This window comes from Caretta caretta, chromosome 8 (assembly GCF_965140235.1).
Source record: "Caretta caretta isolate rCarCar2 chromosome 8, rCarCar1.hap1, whole genome shotgun sequence".
In the NCBI taxonomy this organism is placed as follows: Eukaryota; Metazoa; Chordata; order Testudines; family Cheloniidae; genus Caretta; species Caretta caretta.
The window spans coordinates 25,054,440-25,077,060 of record NC_134213.1 but is presented as its reverse complement, the minus strand read 5'-3'; the positions used below and the strand labels follow the sequence as shown (position 1 = coordinate 25,077,060).

Genomic DNA, 22,621 nt, shown 5'->3' with positions numbered 1-22,621 from the left:
AGACCAAATATTATGAAATTCCCAATAACATTTTGAGTGTTGGTTCACATTCTGCCTCAGAGAGATTGTATATGTGTGATAAAACTGAACAAATAAAAGTTAGAGATAAAAGCTACCCACTTGTCTAAACTAGCTTCTAGAGCTGAGGCATGGGAATCTCTCAGTGTATGTCATGGGATTCTGTTAATTTAGATTTTAAAAATAAAATTATTTTCTAATCATAGGAAAAAGGGGTTCAGGAACTGGAACTAGTTTGCTAACCCTAAAAAAGTAATTTGTAAAATCTTGTACTCCATTATTTTACTTATCCCTTAGGACTGCATCTTTTATAAACGTGTTTTTTTTCACCTGCTCTTCTAATTACTCTTCCTTATCTAATACACAATTATTGTTTTCCTCAGGGATACAGCTTTGGAATAACAAGAAGGAAGGTTTCCATTTGTTTTTAAGTATATTTTGAAAAATTACTGAGTATCTCTAGAAAACTGGTCCCTACTGTAGCTATAACAAAATATATTATGTATGAATTCTCTTTTTATGTTATAAATTGGATGGCTTTTGAGTGGTTAGCGGTATTGTTTCATTTACATATGGATTAAATAGCCCTATACATGTTAACGAGTTTTTTATTGATATAACTAGAGAATCAATTCAGTCCATTTTTATTTTTTGAAGTGTTCAGGGAACATAAATATTTGCTGGGCAACAGGACTGTGTCAGCCCATTCAATGGAACTGTAATAAATAATTTACACATAGTAGAATTACTTAATTGCACTACCACTAGAAAAGATGTAGGGAACTTCTGTTCTTTAAGGACAGGTGACACTCTGAGTTGGTGAAGGGTATTTAAGAACATGGCTTTTAGATATTCTATGTCTCAAATAGCAATTTTGATTACCGATTTAATTTAAGTTCTTCTTTTTTAATAATTTCTAACATACTGCTTCCTAGTTTTATGTGTCATCATTCTTTCTGATATTTTAACACTGGATAAAATGTAGGCATCTGTGAAAAATTAACCATGTCACATTATATTGCTCTTTTGTAACTGATGAAGTGACAAAAGGAATCTTCCATGAATTTCAGATGACTAAAGCCTGAATACATCCTTTTTACAGGAAAGACAATCCTTTAACTAAATAATATTACTTAGAAAATATAGGGCTAAATCCTTGTACAGAGTTTTGCCACTGACTCTAATAGTCATTGAATTGGCACATCAATGTGCTTTATGCAGACAGCACCCTGGTATATTTTAACTACCTAATCCCTACAACAGCCCTGTGAAGTAAACATATATTGTTGTTGTTCCCATATTTAAAGATAGAAAAACTGATAGATAGGAAAGGTTAAGCCCAAGGTCACATCGTGAGTGAGAACTTCATCACTTCTAGCTCATTCCTCCCATGTGTTCCTTCCTCAGAATGCTCCATCACAGGAGCTCCCAAATATGCATCTTATAGGGTTGGGGTGAATTTTGAGAACTTTCAGAGGGGCAACTGCACCTGTACCACCCCCCTTTTTGGTCCTGCAAGGACACTCCCCTTTTAGGGTCATGGCCCCAGCCAGCATCACTCTTGGGCAGAGACCTGCATCGCTCTCCTCATAACTGGGATTTCTCCAGGCTGCACAGTTCCCTGCCTACACTGTGTAATCCCAGCAAGCCAGACTGCCTAGACAGGCCAGCGTCTTTGTGCTTTGTCCACTGAATTCATCCGATGAAGTGAGCTGTAGCTCACAAAAGCTTATGCTCAAATAAATTTGTTAGTCTCTAAGGTGCCACAAGTACTCCTTTTCTTTGTGCTTTGCTTTCTCCTCAGAGGCTATAAACAGAGTAATTGCCCACAGTTATATGTTACCACACTGCCATTTCTAAGCAAGCACATGTACTCTTAAAGTGGAAGCATTACAGAGAAAATGTATTAAAAACAATAAAGGAACCTACACGCATGCTAATAATCTTATCAGAGATCACCCCTGCTCCCGCCAACTTCAGAAGGAGTCAGTTCGTCAAACTCCCGCCAAGGAGTTCTTCTATGGTTACAAGTTCATAAAGCTTTTTCTCAGAACAATCACTGCCACGGATATATCAATCTCTCCTTTATATGGCTTGAGTGTTTGATCTTCAGAGTCTGGGGCTAGGTAGTCAGCAGACAATGGTTCTCTCTTCAGGGTATAGCTTCAAAAGGTTGGATGTTTGAATTACTGAGGTGGAATTTTGTATTCACCTCTCCCCAGGCATTTCCTAGAAAACCCACTTAACTTTGTTTGCAAAAGGTCATTCTTATCTAACATGTTGTTTCAAATAGTCTTTTCAAGTTCATAACACTTCCCAGAATTTACATTGGTCACATCTTCCCTCTAGAGAAGTTCCATACAATCCTACAGTGATAGATAAATTTTGTATTTTTAATACAATGGACTCCAAAGCTCATAAAACATAATTTAATAAGGTTTTTCAAGGACATTGCAGGAAATAGCTCAGGCTGTCACATACCCCATACACTCCCTGGTGGATGAGACAATACAAGAATATAAAGCACCAGACTCCCAACTACTGACATGTTTGGGCAGAGCTATTCAATCGCTGTTTCTTGGGACTCCTCTGTCACATAAGAGAATGGCTGTGCTGCTGTTGGTTTTTTCTACTGCGCCTGCTCCTAAACCCTCCCCTTCTACATGTCCCTTCCTACATATATTACTATGAGAGACAGATTGGTAGAAGCAGGATCAATTTCTGTTGTGCCACCACTATATATTTTCATGCTGTAAACACTACCCATCATAAAATCTGTGAGAGGTGGTGTGAACCTGGGCCATGGCTGCACTGGGGCAGGAGTTCCTTGCCAAGGCAGCTACTCCCAGCACAAAGGATAGACCGCCTCCAAGAGCAAATAGTTGAAGTCAACAGTCTGCAAGCAAGCCACAGTCTGAACATTGATCCAGAGCAGGGATCGGCAACCTTTGGCACATGGCCTGCCTGGATAAGCCCCCTGGTGGGCTGGGCTGGTTTGTTTACCTGCCGTGTCTGCAGGTTCGGATGATCATAGCTCCCATTGGCCGTGATTCACCGCTCCAGGTTAATGCGGGCTGCAGGAAGCAGCGCGGGCCAAGGGATGTGCTAGCCGCCGCTTCCTGCAGCCCCCATTGGCCTGGGACGGCAAACTATGGCCAGTGGAAGCTGCGATTGGCTGAATCTGTGGATGCAGCAGGTAAACAAACCGGCTTGACCCGCCAGGGGGTTTACCCTGGCGGGCCGTGTGCCAAAGGTTGCCAATCCCAGATCCAGAGTATTCAGCAAATATTTATGAATATTGGAAATATTCCTAGAAACCAGGATCATTTCACAAATGATCCACAAATAATAATAAAATTATAATACCGATAAATTGCTGGATTATTTGTTAGCAATAAATAATTCAATTACTTTTCCCCAGCTCTAGAATGTTTGGACATTATTTATTTATTTGCTTGGGTATATTGTTCTGTTCTGCTCAGTGTCTTACCACCATTGGATCTGAGTGTCTTAGATAGCTCGGGTGCCAGTAAGTCAGTATGTGTAGCACCTAAGAAATAATTCAGTAAGACAGTGAACAGGTCCTTCTGGTGGTGAGCATGGCTTCTAAAAAGAATTGCATCACAGTTAGGAAGAAGCATTTCTCCAGGATCTAAATGCCTGCACAGTCAGTTAAAAAGAACTCATAAAACTACCCGTGATGGTGCCATTTAGTGATTCTCAATAATATTAGAAATTTCCTTTGGGTCTTCATTCAATCATATTGTTGGATCAATGTTTTGGCTTTGTGTTTGTTTCTTTATGCAGGATTCAGGGTATAATTGATATTTTCCTTTGTTTAAGAGGAATTCAGGGACCACATTTATGCAAGCATATACATTCACAATTATTTATAGAGAATGGGGGTGAGGGACTTTTTATTGCCCATATCAATTTCCTAAGCAGATATCTGGGTTATATTGTTCTGCATACTTATTCAGAAATAACTGCAGAGCTGATATTTCTTTAATTCCCTGAGGGGACTGTCAGATCCCATCCTCCCAACTTATTCCATTAATATAATCAGAGTGTGGGAATAATGTTGTGTTACTGTTCCGTACATTTTTAACAAAATTATTAGTACTCCTCACTACCAGTTGTCAAGATCCTATATTTCTATCATTTGTAAGGTAAGCTTGTGCCTAGCTAGTCTGCATCCAAGATTCCCTGACATTCTGAAGCCCCTTAAGAACCCTGCAGGGTACATTCTGCTTATGTGTGTATATTCCCTAACGAATAGTTGAAGCTTCATGAGAAACTTTGAAAAATTATTGAAACTAGAGAATATGGAGGGGAAAAATATTCACAGATTGGTTCACAAAGTTTAAAATAAATTCACTGTGTCCACAAGCAAACTCCTTTGTTTTTGCTTTCTGTAAACATTCAGGTGGTATGAGCATTCATGGAAAGGAAATGTCAGACTCCAAACCTAGTGAGGATTACTACTGTAGCAGGGAAAAGGAGGTGTGGCCATAAATAAAGATGGGACTTTATTTGGCACTACATCAGGCCAATCTAGGATGTTTACAGCTGGTATAAGTTAGGACAGCCTCATATCTGCCCTAACACAGTGTGGAAATAGACTGCCTTGCTCAGAGCTGACACCAGGATCAAAAGAGGACAAAGCCACTTGTGCACATATGTGCCCCGACCTATGCTATAGCTCCATCAATGATAGTCTAGGACAGTGGTGGGCAACCTGTGGGCCATGGGCCACATGCAGCCCATTAGGGCAAGCTGCTGGTGGGCCGCCAGACCATTTGTTTACAGTTGCATGGCCGCTCGCAACTCCCAGTGGCTGTGGTTCACCGTTCTTGGCCAATGGGAGCTGCAGGCGGCCATGCAAATGTAAATAAACAGTCTGAGGCCCCACAGTGGCTTGTCTTCATCGGCCGCGTGTGGCCCATGGGCCTCAGGTTTCCTATCACTGCCCTAGGATCTAGTCCACTAGCTCCTAAAAGTTCACCTATTATTTCTCAAAACTTATTTCATAGTATTGTTTCAAGGGATAAAATTAAGTTATTATTATAATTGTTGTTAAGTGCAGAAGATTCAGTATAGCTGTAAGGAACAACAAGAGTTGCCACTGGAGTTGTATTGGTTGTGTGTGACTGTTGGGGGAGGGAAAGTGGACCCAATAAAATGCTTATGTCATTGCCGTTGTCATATGAATATATCATTGCCACAAGAAACCTCATTCTGGCAGCAGATTAAAGAAGTACAGCTTTTAATAGAATAGCCAATAGGAAACTGAGAACTAGTAAGGCCTCTGATAGACTTTTGAGGTTAACAAAATGGAAAAGGCTGGTGGATTTGTTAAACTCTTTCCATTCTAGCCTTAGCCCTCCATGGCTTTAAGTGTGAAAATAATATAAAAACCTAAGGGACCTTGTGGAGTGTTCTTTTCAGTACAAGCTTGCAGGTTGTTTCTCATATAAAAGAGACATCCTGACATAATGTGAAGAGTGCTGACTTTGCAAGACTTCTTTTCACACTGTAAAGGAGCCCTTATTGAACAAACTCTCTGCATTCCAAGAAGCCAGTTTATAACCCATCTAAGTTAATATTTTTATGGGGAAACCTGCAATTAGTAACCAGTAACCAGATAGATGGATTATTTCATGTATGTTCGTCATATGAATGTTAGGAATGAAATGACAAAGGATCAGCCTTTTTCTCTGTGAATCAATTAAGGTGATTTGTTTTCTAAAGCTCTACCTCATCCTCCAAAGAAAAAGATGGCATTGATCATTCATCTTACAGCTCTCATCTCTAAACTGTAAGGAAAAACAGAATGGTAGTAGGATAAAACTAGGTCTTATCAGATATAGATTTCATTATGCTAGCAGCACAAAGCATGTGCCTGGTGTGAAGATGAATACTTTTAATGTGTTTTGATACTGAGTGAATTAAAGCTTTGTTAATTAACTTTCTTTCTTTCTTTGATAATATATATTAATTTTATATAGGCAAAATGAGAGATGCTTTTGCACTCTTGCTGTCCTCAGATTTTTTTCTATAAAAGAGGCAATCTTATTTACTTTTCTGAAGAAATTCACACTTGGGAGTGAATTATTCAAAAGGGCGTTAACTTGTAAACAGAACTGTAGCGCAGTGTTCACACATTAGTACTCAAGATGCCCGAAAGCACATGAACTTTCTCTTCTACAAGAGAAATCACTGCAATTAAAATTAAAAAAACCCAGCAACCCTCAATGATGTGTCAGCTGGGAATTCAGAGCTTTCCATGCATGGAATTCTCTGTATATGCTGAATGTGAGCACCCAAAGTGGTTATCATTGGGAACGTTGCTCTTGATTTTTGTGGGAGGAGGATCAGGCCAATAACTGACATAATGATACTTATTAATCTGTGAAGGCTTCCATGAGATTTAATTAATCATTGTTTGAAAAGCAGTTTGAAATCTTGTATTAAGGATCACACAGACATTTTAAAATATTATTGTTTCGCCTAGACTTTGGTTAGGACTGGTCTGATTTGGTTTGTGCTTCTTGCATTTGCTTTATTCTCATTACAAATGCATCTGTATAGTTGGATTCTGCCCTCTCTGGGTGAGGATTCTTCATGAAATGGTTTGTAAAATCCGTTATTTATTTACCATGGATGACACCACCATCCACCCAGTCACACCGGCCTGTAACTTGGTTTCATTTTTCACTTGGTCCTATCACTAGACTGGCATATTCAGGCCACTTATAAATGTTGCTGATTTTTTTTTTACATATTGCTTCTAAATCTGGCCTTTCTTCTATGGCCACATAGCTTAAATCCTTGCCCATGCTTTCATCATTTCACATCTTAATTACTGCCACCTCCACGTTCCTGTCCTCAACTATTGCTACCTTGTTCCTCTCCAGCCTATTCAGGATGCTGCTGAGGGAGAATTAATGTGAGCGGGTGGTAAAGATGGTGGGTAATGAGATCAGAGAGGCAGGTGGGATGAGCGAGCCCAAAGCAAGGACAATTTTGAACTGAATTTTCGTTTATCATTAATAATGGTAAAAACGTAAGTTCAGTCACTCTGTCTGTCTGTGGCCAGCTTCCCATCTCTAAAATGGGGATAAGAATAATGCTCCTTTGTCTGCCTTTCCTACATAATTTCAAGCTTTTTAGGACAAGTTCTCATGCTATTCATCTGTAAGCAACTGGCACAATAGGACCTTATCTTGACTGGGCGCTGTAGGCATTATCGGAATACAAATAACAAAGAAATAATTATTCTTGGCCATGCTCTTACCTACCATATGGACATCCTTAGAGATGTCGCAGTGCAACAGTGGCAGCCTGTGCCATATTGGGCTTGAATGTATTTTAGCAAGTGTATTCAGTCAACAGACAAAGCACTTCCCTGGAAGACAGCTGGCTATTTTCTGTTGCAGCAGATCTCTGTGGAGAGCAGAAAAACCTTCATTGAGCCCATTGAAATATCACTTTGCTTGTTGCTTCATGTTTGCTTTGGTAGCCTAACATTACAATACAAAGGTTACCTTTGAGTCTGTATTGAATAAGCAGCAGAGCACATGTTCAGAGGAACGGGTCTATTCCTGCTCACTCTGGGACAGATTCTATTTCCCTTACTACTGCTGACTAGTGTCTTACTCTGTGAATAGTCCTAGTGAAACTAATCAGGTTCCTTGAGGAATAAGTTAGTACTCAGCCCAATTAAGGCTACCAGGATCCTGGCTGTTAGGCAGTGTTTGAGATGGTTGTTTGTTTTTTTCCCCCCTTCCTGTAGTTATACATGCTGAGATAAGGTTACTCAAATCTCATGCTTCAGGTGTAATATGGTTACCACAAGGTCCTGAAAGGGATATTTTCTTCACTTGTATCACTGTACACACTTGAAGGCTTGATGCATTATTGAAATGGGAATGCATTAGCTTTTATTTAAAACATTTATTGTCTACTACTGGAAAAAGGATGTCAGGCTTGATGATGGTGAGTGATCTGTTCTAGTATAGTAAATCCTAAATCATAATAGTTTTATTTTGGTCAATATTTGGCCTGATTTGCTCCTGCCTTTCACCTTGTGTAGTCATACTTTCAGATGGAGAATCAAACTAATATCCTTTTTTAGACCAATACATCCATTCCACTGGTTCTCAAGAGTGGGGTGAACCTAAAGTGGTGATCTACTTTAAGGCCTTGATCCTGCAAACACTTCTTCAAGAGCCCATTTTCTCATTTTGAAGTCAAAGAGCCTATTCACATACTTAAAGTTAAGCACATGTATAAATGCTTTCTGGATTGGAGGCTAAATCATTATTATTTCACAATCTAGGCAGTTTAAAAATAAAGCCTTCTCGAGAGCAAACCGTAATACTGTTCTAATATGCTTTAAGCTACTTTTAACAAAGTAACCACAAGGATACTGGAGAGTGGAGTGCAGCAATTTTATTGAAAAAGTCCACTAGTGTGTGCAGTTCCTTTATTAAAAGGTTGTCAAATACATTGGACAAGGAACAATTGATGATCAAGAATTAGTTATACCTTTCTATACATGTTTATTTCCAAAACTATACAAACAGTGGAAAACTGTCTTTATGTCTCCATATAATCTATTAGTAATTGTGTAATAACATACATATACAGCTCTCATTGCAAACTCCAAACCCATTTTCCTAGAGTTGACATTTTACATCTTTGACAATAAAAAAAAATGTCAGTAATATTTACATGTGCTTAACGTTGCATAATTGAGCATCATACAGGTTCTGAAAACCACTGGCTAAATGAGTTTCAAGATTCACCCAGGTGGGTTAAATAGTTTTTAATACACATAAGCTATGCACATATGATTTATTAGCAAAGACACTCTTCATTTCCTTTTATTGTTTCAAGGTTACCTGCAAATTGTGTGCTAGCCGGGGTTAAGAGTCTGTATTTTTGGAAAGGTACACACAGAACAAAAAGCAGTACTGACTAATATTGCTGTTCAGAAACATGAATGGGTGGTGAATGATAGGCGTCTACATAGTGCAAAGTATAATGAACCAAAATGAACCTGAAGTTTACTTAGAGAATAAATATTTGTTGTGGTTGCTAAGAATCAAAGCTGTTTCTAATCCTTCTGATTAATTCAAATTGATTGTGTATTATTGTTATTATTATTATTTATTTATTAGTGTATTTGTATTACTGTAGCACTTAGGTGCTCTACTCATGGGCCAGGACCCTAGTGTGCTAGGTGCTGTTCAAACACACAACAAAAAGATGGTGTCTGCTCCAAGGAGCTTACAATCTATTTCCCCAAAACACCCTCCGTGAGAAGAATAATCAAAGTTCAGGCTCAATATGGGAAAAGATTCATTTAAAACGTATGTATTAAAAGACCACAGATGATCTTGCAATGTATAATAATTGCAAATTCAGCTGAGACATAACAATGTTGTCACTGGAAAATGAGAGCTAAAACAGCAGCAAACACATACAGTTACTTTATATACTAAGTATTATATTGGTCATACAGATTATTCTGTCTACATGTTATTTGTTTCAATCCTTAACGCTTCTCTAACGTCTTACATGAAAGTGTTGTTGTCTGCTTGAATCTTCCATGCATGAGGGAGAGGGGCAATTTTTCCAGGGAAAAAAAATTATCCACATTTCAGTTACAATAGCACAGCCAGAGACACAAAATAAAAGACAATAATTTATGGTACCTTTGCTTCATTTATTTTGGTCAAAAGAGATGCATGCACTAGAGACTTTAAGTACTACAAGGTATTGAAATATTTACAGCATTGTACATGTGTTCTTAAAGGGAAGGCATAGTGAAATGTCTATTTTTATTTGAGAGGGAAAGTTACTTTGCTAGCCTACTAACATTTATTTGAAGTGAAAGGTGAAAGATGACTCTTCCAAAAAGAAAAGCCCACAGAGGACAAAGATATAGCATATTTATAGTAGATGCTAACAAACTGTACAGTACTTTACTTTGAAATTCTAGCCTCAGTCACTCATGATTGAAATGACAATATCCAATCATTAATTAAAGTTGGCATGTTTCCCTCCCTTTTCCCCAATAATGCTCTATTTGTTTCTATTCCAGCTGGTAGAGCTGCATGTTACCTGCTTTATTTTTTGTTTCAAATCACTTCAACATATTGAATGGAATTGTTTAAATCACAATAATTATATGATAGTTTTAGACGAACAATATGATATGATTGATATTTACTGGGTTATGGCACTAGAGAATTCAGACCACTATAAAGCGTGTCATAAATACTTTAAGTGGACTTCAAAAGGAAACCATCTCTCTAAGAAATTCAGTGAGTAAGGCTCATATCACCTATTCCCTTTCTGATTTTAAAGGTAAAGGTAGGATACCCAGTACACCAGGTTAAACAAACAGAAGGCAGTTGGAAAGAAGATGCGGGCATAGGAGTCCATTTTGGCAACACGGATGTGTATTCTTCCATGCCGCCATGCCCCTGTTCGGCAATCCTCAAAGCAGCAGAAAAAGCTGGCACAGTCCTTGCCATCAAGACACTCATACCCATACTCTTCATCCCTTTCTTGGAGGTGTGTGGCATTGTTCATTTGAATAGTAGCTGATCTTGGTCGGATATCAATTGTAGGTGCCTGTGATGAATGAGGGACAAAATATGGGAGCAGGAAGAAAGAGATTGTTACAATCTTCATAACAAAACTTGATTTAGACTAATGGTCAGTCTATGCAAAGGATGGTTCTACTTAGGGGTAAATAGGGACCTGCTAAAGAATAAGGAGCTCTAATAGTAAATCCTTATTTTTAAACTATTAAAAGAACATTTTCATATATATATAGCTTAAATTCTGAGATAAGCAATGCAGATTAACATTACATATTAATAAATATGAGTAGGTAGGTTTATGCCAAATAAATTAAAATTTAGAGGGTAAAGGAAACATTCAGGAATGCAAGTTAATGGCAATTTGGATTGCTTTTGCCTTTTATATAGTATTTGCATGATATATGAAGACAATTATTGATGTTGCACATGAAAGGAATTGCGGTAATCAACTGGAAATGCAGGATTTTCTTTAATAAAAGTGTGTCCATGCTTCGGCATTGGCAAATAACTGTAATTTGCTGAAAAGAGCGAAGAGAATGTAAACTGGTTGATCTGAATCAAGGGGTTTGAACAGTCTATGTAACAGTCTCCAGTAGTTTGCTTTTATTAATCCATACAGCTCAGCATCTACCATTGTTCACCATCTGGAAGCCTCTACATGTCCAACACTGTATACAGTAGCTGTACATGTATGTGCATTTGCTATAAGTTGAATTAATTAGGCATTTTCAACTATCTTGAGCAATTGATGAACATAGCATTGCATAATGCATGCCACCCAAACTTTTGGCTGACACCTGGCCAATTTTTTTTATGATTCTGGAATATTATGACCTGTCAGTTTCCACAGAATATGTCAATTCTATTCGCTTCAGCATAAATATCCTTCTTTTTTTTCCCCCCTCGAACTCAATCTCTGCATTTCTGAATGAAGACCAGAGTCAGATGTAGTATACAGCTATCTATATTTGCCATTTTGGATAACAACAGCATGTGGATCCAGTGACAGTATTAGAAAATGTATGCATTTAAAACCCTTTCAAAACTCTGACATTAGACATAAGAACACCATACAGGTAATTAATGATGACAGTGAATTTTGAATAGCTCATCATTAGAAGAGATTTTGGTTTAGTTTATTTAAATTAGACCACAAAGGTTAAAGGGGGTCAGAGTTGAGTTCTAAAAGGGTACATTACTGGTGCTTAGTGTGGCTGGTGGTATTGGATCCATGGGTAATTGATAAAGAGAGAAATACAGATGCTTTAAACACATTAGGCTCTCTTAACTCATGCGATCCAAAAATGTTGGGCTCTTTTGAACTTCAAGTTCAAAACCGTGAGTGAGTCAGGGTTCGGGCTGCTGAATCAACTCTACAAATTTGTTTAGAAATCTGTAGCCATTCTACTTATTTAGGATATTGTCCTGAGTAGAATGCTTAAATGTCTAATTAAAAAGAAATAATCTCATTTAAGCTCTAATAGTTAAATTCAGCAGTCGCATGCAGTAAATTTCCATTCCAAAAACTTTATACCTTGAAGGAAAACATCCGAAGAAGCTTTTGTTTTGCAGACAGAAAAGAGAATCAGAATTTTTAAAAGAAAGAAAGAAAGAAGAGGAAGAAAGAGAAAAAATAATATAAATTAAAGATACTTTTAAAAATATAGCAGGTAAAAAAAGAAGTAAATTATAAATAGGAAAGGGGGACAGCCTTTTAAATAAGAAACTCTGTTATACTATGGACAAGAAAATATTTCTCTCATCTCAGTGACATGTAATTAAAGTGGACAAAGCCATAAATAGGGAACCTGGTTTCAATCTTTTCATTGTTCAGGGGAATTAAGAGCTGTCATTTCGGTCATTCCATTTTAAAATTAAGGGCTATCTGCAAAGTTTGAATTTACATTCAGGGCCAAAGTCTCTGCTACTGGAAATTGGCCCTTCAACTCTCCACCCTAATGTTCAGGGTTTCTTTGAGCCTTGATTTAGAATCAGGCCCATCCCTACTTCTGATTTGAGGAAAGAAAACATAATCTTCTGTTGGACTGAAGACAACAGTTGTAAATGTCCCCAAGTGCCCACAAACCTTACTGTTTACATAACTTCTGTTTGGTTATTTATCCAGGACAAACAAATTCATGTTTTGTTTTGTTCTTTTTGGTAAATCAGCAGATCAGTGACAAGCTTTTAATTAATGTAACAAAATTATTTACAATAAGATAAAACTTGCATTACAATGACAAAAATGTTAATCTTTATTTGCTCTCCTGTGTATTTGCTCTCCTATGCATAAGTGCCTAAAGGATTTAGAGTAGCAGCCCTGTTATTCTGTATCTGCAAAAAGAACAGGAGTACTTGTGTCACCTTAGAGACTAGCAAATTTATTTGAGCATAAGCTTTCGTGAGCTACAGCTCTGATGAAGTGAGCTGTAGCTCACGAAAGCTTATGCTCAAACAAATTTGTTAGTCTCTAAGGTGCCACAAGTACTCTTTTTCTTTTTTCTAAAGGATTTAGGTGCTCAAGTCCAATTGATTTAGGTACATTTGAAAATTTCTATTGGTTTACTCCACGTACCATGAGTGTGTGTAGAGGGAATGCAGAGGAGAAACTTCAAATGCATTTTCTTTCTTTTTGTATTTTGTCTCTTTTGGTTCCCTCCCTCCCACACATACTTAGATTCTGTTGCTCTAGAAGAACAGAGTTTTGCTTCAGCATGGAAGGGTAAGGTACCAACCTCACTGAAACCAAATAGTCTGCAAATACTGCACTGACAACAGGGGATTTCCAGTGGCCTTCACCGCAGCTGTTATAAAGGCTGTTATCATATACTTGTTACTGCTAGCAGGTAAGGCTATACGTGTTAATAGAATCACATTCTGAGGTAAGAAATAAAAAAGGGATTCAGGAGAGAGAGTACAGTAAGGAAAATAAAACAAGGAAAGAATAGAAAGGAAAGAGAGACAGGAATTTGCAAAAAATACATTTTGTGCTTTGAAAATAAAAATTAAACACTCAAGTGCTCTGTATGCTTTACATTGCCTTTGTCATTCCCCATGAAGTAATGGTACATAAACAGGTATTTTTCCCTACATAAATGAATCTAATGGAGAAAATTCCCATTGTGACCAAGAAGTTTTGATAATCATGCAACATGATAGGGACAGCAATAAAAAACAGAATAGCTTAATTTTTAAATCTGCCTTGTGCAGTAAAGAAAAGATAATCATTTCAGCATACAAACAGGAAGTCACTGTATAAGGTCACAAGATACTGTCAGAGCTAAGACAGAGAAATTGATACTCATATCAGTGACTCTATTTACCATAACATGAAGGCATGGTTTTGGTAATAGTTGTAACTTACAGAACACTTTGGTTAGATGGAGCCTGCCACGAAGAAATCAATCTCTAGGCTCCCAGACAACTGTAATATATCAACTATTCATTCCCCATGGTTGACTGAGTTTGTATTCCCATTTACGTCTATGAACAGTTTACAGCTATAGCACAGTATAACAAAAAGACAAACACAAAGTAGGATTTAAATGCTCTCTCAGAAAACATAACTGAGATTTATATAGGGAAGTTTTCAGTCTTGACAGTAAAACAATACATACTGGGTTTTTCTTCTTTTTGTCTTTATCCTTGCTTGGTTTTCTGTTGCTGACAAAGTAGTGCAGGGTCCCATACTCCACCAGTGCAGAAAAAACAAAAATAAAACAAACTGACACAAAAAGATCCATTGCTGTCACATAAGAGACCTTGGGAAGAGATTTACGAGCAATTGTACTGAGGGTGGTCATTGTCAGAACAGTTGTAATACCTGGTAAGGAGACAGAATTGAACCAAAAAAATGTTACTACTTAAGGTGACAAAGTAATTCTGTCACTTGCCACATGCTGACTGGCTTTGAAGGATGCCCTGGAGTCCTGGCATACAGTGAGAGTGTTAAAAAGCAGCATGCTAAGCAGGAGGGACTTGTGTATTCAGTGAGAGACTCCAGGCAGTCACAGGAAATACGAATTACAATGCATTGTTTCCTACAAAGGGACTCCCATGCTGTAGCACCTGAAGAATATTAGGAAAAAATATAACTTTTCAGCAGCGGTAGCCAAACTCAACTGGGGGAAAAAAAGATCATCCTCAACAACTTTGTCCATCCTTAGAACTGAACTTTTTGAAGGTTCTTTATGTTGAAATAAGTTTCCTTCATTTTCAGTTCCTGGGCAGTGCTGAAATACCCAAAGAAAAGTATTAGAAGCTATTACAAGAAGTGGAAATGCCTAAAATTTCTCAAGAAAGTATTATGAAAAAAAAAAGTGGAAAAAAAAGGGGGGCTAGAATCTTAAATGTCAACAAAAAGCCAAGACCTCTATTTAAGATGAATATCTTATATGAATGAGTTTGATGTTCATTAAATGAGGGATTAAGGATGCAATCCAAAACTCCCACTCTTCTCATTGGGGTTTGCATCTGTTCTTCATAGCAATGACCAACTGACCACAATCAAATATGTGGGGAAACTTGCACCTCACTATCCACTGTAATTCTGACAATTCACCTTAATTGTAACTAATCCACCATCTGTGGGACTATTTTATAATTTTAAAGTTTTTGATGCAAAATCAGGATTTCTATAGGGCCTAATTCAGAGCCACTGAAATCAGTGCACAGACTCCCCTAGGCTATGATGGGTTTTGGATCAGGCTCATAAAGACTTAACAGAAAAACAAACCCCATAATTTAATCCCCATTTGTGCTTTTATGGATTGAAAATAAAAAAAAAAATAGGAGAGATAAGGGAAATTACCATTTTCCCCAATTACAAAACCTCGAATTATAATAAATAATTGTCAGCTTGAGCCTTCACACCTGCCTACATTCTTATATTTTGAGTTTACATTATGAATACCTATATATTTTGAGTACAGAAAACTGCTCATCCACACACAAGAATTGAAAGCCGACACAGATCACCAAATAGAGACCGAACTTGTATGTATGTGAAGTGACTTCTTCTGTATAATGTTGAAGGTGAACATCAATGATGGTTTCCCACGGTTGAAACCCACATACAAAATGACAGAATCTCTGCTGATCTTTGTATGACATTAAGAACCTCTGTGTTCACACCCTGAACCTCTGTGTTCACACGATTGAAATAATCTTTGTACAAAATATGTCTTGTGAGGTGTCATTAAAAAACTAACAACACACCGATCATTAATGTTCTTCTGTGATGTATGTATGCAGTGGGGTATTAAGAGTTCTGGATGTATGTATGCTAAAATTATGACTAAAGTGTGTAATCCTGGAAGGTCAGGGGGAGTTGTTAAACAGATCTATGTCCCATTGTTAATAAATTTGTTTTGTTTTGTAAAAACAAAACAAAACATAACTCTGTGCTGTGTTTAATTGGAAGGGTGTACTTATTCCAGGTAAATTAATAAATTGTGATGTGCTTTTGGGTCTTTAGAGGAAAGAAATGAACCCTATTATTTCTCTAAACTGTCCCAGAGGATGCTGGACATTTCAGAAAACACAGTTCTGTGAACATTTAGGACTGGGAGTGTGTTGGGGTCACCTTTCTGGTTGTAACCAAAGTGGGTGGAAGCCAGATTGGGGCTGTAGACAGGCTGCTGTAGTCAGAGCTGCTGAACCAGGCCTGTCTAGCATATGGACACTCAGGATGTGATCTGCATGTTTGTAGGCTGGCTAAGCAAATCCCAAGCTGGGAGCTCCAGCAGCAAAGCATTGTAAAGCACCCAGGGTTGCAGGGCAAGTGGTGATACAATCCTTCACTGGTCTGGATTGTCCCACTCCCACCCTTGAACCCCATCACACCCTTTGGTAGGGAATGACTGGCACAAAGCCAAGATCCAGCACATTTGCAACAGGGAGTTTCCTTTTAACAGGGGGATTCTCTGCTGCCCATTCATGGTCAATTTCTGGTCCCTTTAAGCCTCCTGAATAGTGTAAACAGGCCAGTTCTCAATAGAGAATCTGATCCATGTTGTACATCTCAAAAATAATTGAATTCATTTACTGATTGTGCACACATACAACATTATTTTAAAACCTTCTGTCCTGCAAATCCTTGATAATCCAGTTCTGAGTCTCCATTGGAAAGAACTTTACAGTCGTGCTAACCTGTATTGTGTTTTTGTGCAGAACTGAAAATTAGGTTGGCAAATCTAAATTCATTTTCACTTATCAGGACTCAAATCCAGGTCTCTGAAAGTGAAAAGTGGGTGGCCACAATTTTATCATCTAACCACATAATTTTACCTTGCATTTTTAGTGCCATCAACTGCTTCTTAGAAACAAGTTATATTTATCCATCTCTTAGCTTATTAATAGGCCAATTCATGTAGAAATTGCTAATTGTAACTAATTGCATGAGAGACTTTGGGGACAACATATGATAAGAACTCTGATGACAACTTAAAATTCATTTGATTTATAGTTGAGAGGACTCTGTTCCTGTGAAGTTTCCCTCCTACTTTTGCCAGACCCAGAGGTTTGGAGATTCTTAGAAGGCTGGTCTGAATTTTTGGGGGGTTTACTTGAAAGAAACCCAAACTTGGGGCTTTAGAAGTTTGCCCATCACTAATGTAAAATCATGTGATAAAAACTGCCATGAAATATTCCAGGTACATTTCAGAAATGCACATATTCACATGCCTGCCTTCAAAGGTGATATGTCCCATTCTGTAGGTGAAATAAACCCCAGGGATGAAGTTCATCCCTGAGGGAAACTTACAAAGCATAGACAGACTGCTGGAAGTACACCGAACCCTGCTGAAATCAATGGAGCAGGCTGGCTGTGCATTGTAAATTGCAGGATCACAGCCTTAAAGTCTAATTTAAGACCTTAAAATAGGTCTTATATAGCGTATAGGCCTTGTGTGTGCGTTCTGCAGAGGGCTGTCTGAAGATGGGTGATGTTCAGAAACAATAACTTTGACAACAGCTGAATATTTTTTGTGGGAGCAGGGGGGCCAGGAGAGGTCACATAAGCAAACAGTCAGGTATTAAAACACATAATCATACAGAAGTAAGTATGGAATTAAAATACAAACAACTGAGATACCAAAACATGGTGAACAATAACTCTTTAGATACAGACAAAAACAAACCTTATAACTAACATCAACTTCTTAATACAGGTAAAAGAACAGATGACTTTGGTGCTTTTGAGACATACATATGATATTTGGTAAAAAGAAAGAATGTCCAGATAGCAAGATCATAAAAATAGGTTTATCCTTTAGGGCAATAAATTTCTCTCATGCATGTATGGCCTTTACTGAACCAGATGTTCATACAAGGAAACTGGGGGTTAGGCTATTGTGCAGTTATCAAAAGAAAAAGGATGGAATCCATTTTTCTAGAGGGAACATCACATCTTTTTGCAATAATCCATTGTTTCTGCTACCATTCTTATTAAGCAGGGAAAGGAGGGTAAATATCCATTTTCTTCATGAATACACATGCACTACAATGGCCAGTACAGATGTGACAGGGGAGATCTCGCAGCACCCTGATGAGACACCTAAGCAGAGAAAGCTCAGGTCTTCACACATGATACATACACCTCTGCCATGCATGTACCTTTGTTCACCTTTGTTCATGGTATTACATGGATAACTGGCCAGATTAACTCTTCCTTGGCATTGACTATATTGACAGCATTGGATGTTTTTGTGTAAAAGCTAAGCTGCTCAAATATCAGAAAAATGTTCCCCAACATTGTTATGGCAAAAAAAAGGATGAATTTTCAACTAGCTCTTCAAAATATGCAAGATCTTGAGTATAAAATGGAATCCAGGTACTCTTGAAACTCACTGCTGTGCAGGCTTCCACTGCAATTATTTGAAGTATGCAGTCCCTTTGCAGGACCCAATATAGTAAAAGGGGAAAGGGGAAGAGATGCAAATGTTGCTTGACTCACATTATATTTTGACAAGAGACATACATTCCAGTTCCCATCTAAGGCCTGGTCTACACTGGGGAGGGGGGAAATTGATCTAAGTTACGCAACTTCAGCTACATGAATAACATAGCTGAAGTCGACGTACTTCGATCTACTCACTGCGGTGTCTTCACTGTGGTGAGTCGACTGCTGATGCTCTCCCATCGACTCCGCCTGTGCCTCTCGCGCCAGTGGAGTACCAGAGTTGACAGGAGAGCACTCGGCGGTCGATTTATCGTGTCTAGACTAGACGCGATAAATCGACCCCTGCTGGATCGATCGCTGCCCGCAAATCCAGCGGGTAGTATAGACAAGCCCTAAGTGACAAATGCAATTCTTTCACATGTGATGCACAGAGAACTATACTAGACTTGCAGCCAGATGCTCCCCTATACTGGAGCTCTGCTAGATACATAAATCATATCATACATGCTGGAAGACACAGCAACTCACCCAGAGATGTTCTGGCTGGAACTGCATCCTTGTTAATCCAGAAGGAGACCCAGGAGAGCACTACAATGAGTGTGCAGGGGATATAGGTCTGAATAGTGAAATAACCCATTCTTCTGCTCAGGTCAAAGTAAACTGACATGACTACGTAGTCCCCTGTAAAACAAAGATATACATAGAATAGCATTTAAAAACCCTTTAGATTTACCATCTGTTACCTAGGTATATACATAGTGAGTTGTGTTCAGCATGTTTGGATAGGTGTTCTAGAAACAGGTACACACACACATTCTGTAGAGCTGTGAGTTTGGTTTCCTGCTGTTCTTTATTAACTGAACCCTGTTCGCTTTTGGGGTATGGAAGGAAACATCCCCCATGACACCACATGTATGATGATCTCCAACCTTCAAGAGGAACAACTATCTACACAGTACAAGGTGCTCCTCCCCTACCGTTTTATTCCCCTCAACCTACTCTCCTTTCAGCTGGATTTATAGACCAATCTGCAAATCCCTAGCATAGTGCTTCATGTATCCTAGCACCTGTCTCACTAGTGGTCCAGCATGTCTCCAATCACTGTATTCCAATGAGCCAAGTGTTTGTGCTCTCAATTGTGCTTTAGAGTGCTTTTCACACCTATACTAGTGCAAAAAATTTGGCGGAAGAAGATGGCCCGGGGCCCAACAAAGGCTCCATTCCAATTTGTGGAATCTATGTAGAGAGAAGCCCAGGACTAGAATAGCAGGGAGGATTGTTAATCTATATTGAGGTACATTTGCAGAGCTGTAGGAGGGTAGGTCAACCAAAACTTACTCTTGCTCAAGTCAGCATAGTTTGTTGTTCATTCTGAATACTAAATTACAGGCATATTAAAATTAAAAACCTGTTCTTAATCTTCACTAGAATAATCCCTAATAAACTCTAAACATGAAAGAGTTTAGAGGTAACCTTTTCAGGAGCAGTGTTTTTTGCAATAGAAATGTCACCATCCTAGTCATTCCTCACTGCCCATACTAACCAGATTGACTATAACTGTTATTATAGTCTTTATCAACTAAAGCAACAGAAACCTCCTTACTACCATTAGAATACTCACAGACTAATATAATATATATCTGGTAGATACTAACGAGTCATGGCTAAATGCTAAGGATCTGTTTTATTACTTTACCCTAATTCTCGTATCATTTCATGGACAGGCTAAAGTTAAATATTTAAAACATACATGGTTAAAGAGAGCTATACAATCAAAACCCATACAATTGTAATATTAATTATTCTTATCTCCTGTGAGTCTAATTGGCCACTTTGTGAAAGGTGGTTATTTTTGTCAATTTGAATTTCTGTATTTATTCACTTTAACATATGCTACTAACAGCCCTGGCAATTCTAAAATTGGCTATCTCCCTGCCATGCTATGGTAGAGATTACACTATGCATTAGCTGCTGTATTTCAAAGGAAACATCCTTTAAGAGGAAGCTCTTTTCATGTTTAAAGTTATTATTTTTTTAAAATGAGGCTAAAATCAGAAGAGGAATGAGAGGTAAAACAAAGACCAAAAAGTCTGACAAGGAACATAAACACAACACGGGTTCATGATAGAACTAACGGAAAACCAGTTTTCCATGTGCCTAGATAACGCATCAGAATATTAGAGTCCAAAGATACATATCCAAGAATATACATAGATCATAGATCCTATGAATGTTGAAAATTGTATTTATATTATATAAAATTACAGCAGTCCACTGCATGGTTTCTTGTTTCTTTCTTTGAAATTGCTGGTCTTGAGCCAGTATGTTGGAATGGATGGACTGGTATGTCACTAATTATTAACCCCACATTTTATCCTAGTTTAGGATTGATCTCTTTTGGCCCAGAGCTCCAGAAGCTGCAGCATTCTCAGCTCCAAGCACTTTTTACTCTTAAGAATAGGAAATGGAAACTCATGCAAACACCTTTTTTTTGTAGACCTTCTAGGACAAAATCTAGACCTCAAAATCCATCCTGACAAGATGGGCACATTAACTTCACCTACCCAGGTAGCAGAACTGCTGTGAAGTCCCTGTGCAAAGCATATTCAATAGGACTTTATGCAACATGCCCCCGACTCCCACCCCTTACCCCAACTTACTGGGTGCGGGAGGGAGGAATGACAGGAGAATATACGGTTACCTATATTTCCCCAGCTTGCCCAGGTCCTACCCTGTGTGGTGAGAACCCCCCTATACAGCCATCCACATCCAGTCTTCTATTGTGGTACTACTATCTGGGAGCTAGAAGGATAGGGCTTTGTTTGCTCCTTAAGGCAAATATCATTTATTACTTTATTATTATTTTATAATAGTGCATTTAATGGACACATTTTCTTATTTCTTTAATAAAAAAAAATAAAATTATGTCATCCCTCCATCCTCCTCTCCCACCCCCACAAAAAGTATATAAGGAAACTCAAGAAGTTAATAAACTAGTATAAGTCTTAACCCACTGAGCACCATTCAAACATCACTCTGATGTCAACAGCTCCTCTCCATGAACAATTTATTTCTAGGGAAACGTGAGTTCACCTTCATCTGGCACTTGCTATACACACTGGGGACTCTCCAGGGGCTAATGTTTTGTATTTAATTTATCAAGAGTTTTTGGTGCTTTTTCTGCTACTGGATTCCTGAACTGGAAATGTTGGTAAATGACACATTTCAGTCAACACGTTCCCTTGAATCAGACACTGATCTAAGTTTTTAGATTTTGTTCTCCCTTCACAAACAGCTTTTTCTCTTTCCTGCACTAAGGATCTTGATTAGGGTCCCTGAATGCATCAGCTTGTGGCAACATCTGCATAGTTCCCAGGTCTCACTGCCAAGTTCTGGGTGAGGTTGGGGGAAAAAATCCTTAAAGGCCGAAGCAGCTGCACTCATAAAGGTAAAATGTGAGCTAAAGTCAATGAGAATTCTACCTGAAGAAGGGCTGCCAGACTACAGCTCCAAAGGTAAAGAGTGTTTATATCCATGCAGCTGCTTTGAGGTGTTTGTGGGGAGTTGATGATGAAGGACTTTCTACCACCCAGGGCACTAGCTTGGCATTCAGGAAAGCTGGGTTCAATTTCCAGCTCAGTTACAGATTTCTTGTAGAAAATGCTGGCCCTGTTGAAGTCAAGATTTTCCATTGGCTTCAATAGGGCCAGGATTCCACCCCATTAAGTGAAACCCATTTATTCTAATCTATCTTGCCTCTGTTGTCTATTTGTAAAATGAGGATAATACTTCTCTACTTCACAGTGGTGCTATGAGGATGAAATCCATTAATGATCACGCACTACAGTGGGTGGTGATGGTTTATATAAGTAGCTAGTTAGGGAGACCCTCTGCTGTATATTTATATAGGACCAAGCTTTGTGACATATAGACAACAAAGTGTTCTTTACACTGTAAAGATATCAGTAGTATCAAGGATCACTTTTTAATAGCAGCCACTGTGAGCCCACACTGCTAAAGCCCTCGGTTTGAGATGACAGGCTTGATTCTCCTCTCATACCATTTTCACACTAATATATCACTC

At 38.4% G+C, this 22,621-nt stretch overlaps 1 protein-coding gene across 3 annotated transcripts in view; it reads right to left on the bottom strand.

Moving 5' to 3' along the window:
• Positions 1-8,457: 8,457 nt before the first annotated feature.
• GABRG2 (gamma-aminobutyric acid type A receptor subunit gamma2) overlaps positions 8,458-22,621 on the bottom strand; it is a 98,849-nt gene continuing 84,685 nt past the window's right edge. Inside the window, exons 7-10 of one of the 3 annotated variants that reach the window (XM_048861508.2) lie at positions 19,066-19,218; positions 14,255-14,460; positions 12,172-12,195; positions 8,458-10,665 (exon numbers count right to left, since the gene is read on the bottom strand). In XM_048861508.2, the coding sequence (XP_048717465.1) occupies positions 10,390-10,665; positions 12,172-12,195; positions 14,255-14,460; positions 19,066-19,218 (659 nt within the window). In that variant the 3' untranslated portion in view covers positions 8,458-10,389. The remainder of the gene's footprint in view (positions 10,666-12,171; positions 12,196-14,254; positions 14,461-19,065; positions 19,219-22,621) is intronic. The other 2 variants (XM_048861509.2, XM_048861510.2) reach the window with 2 other exon arrangements.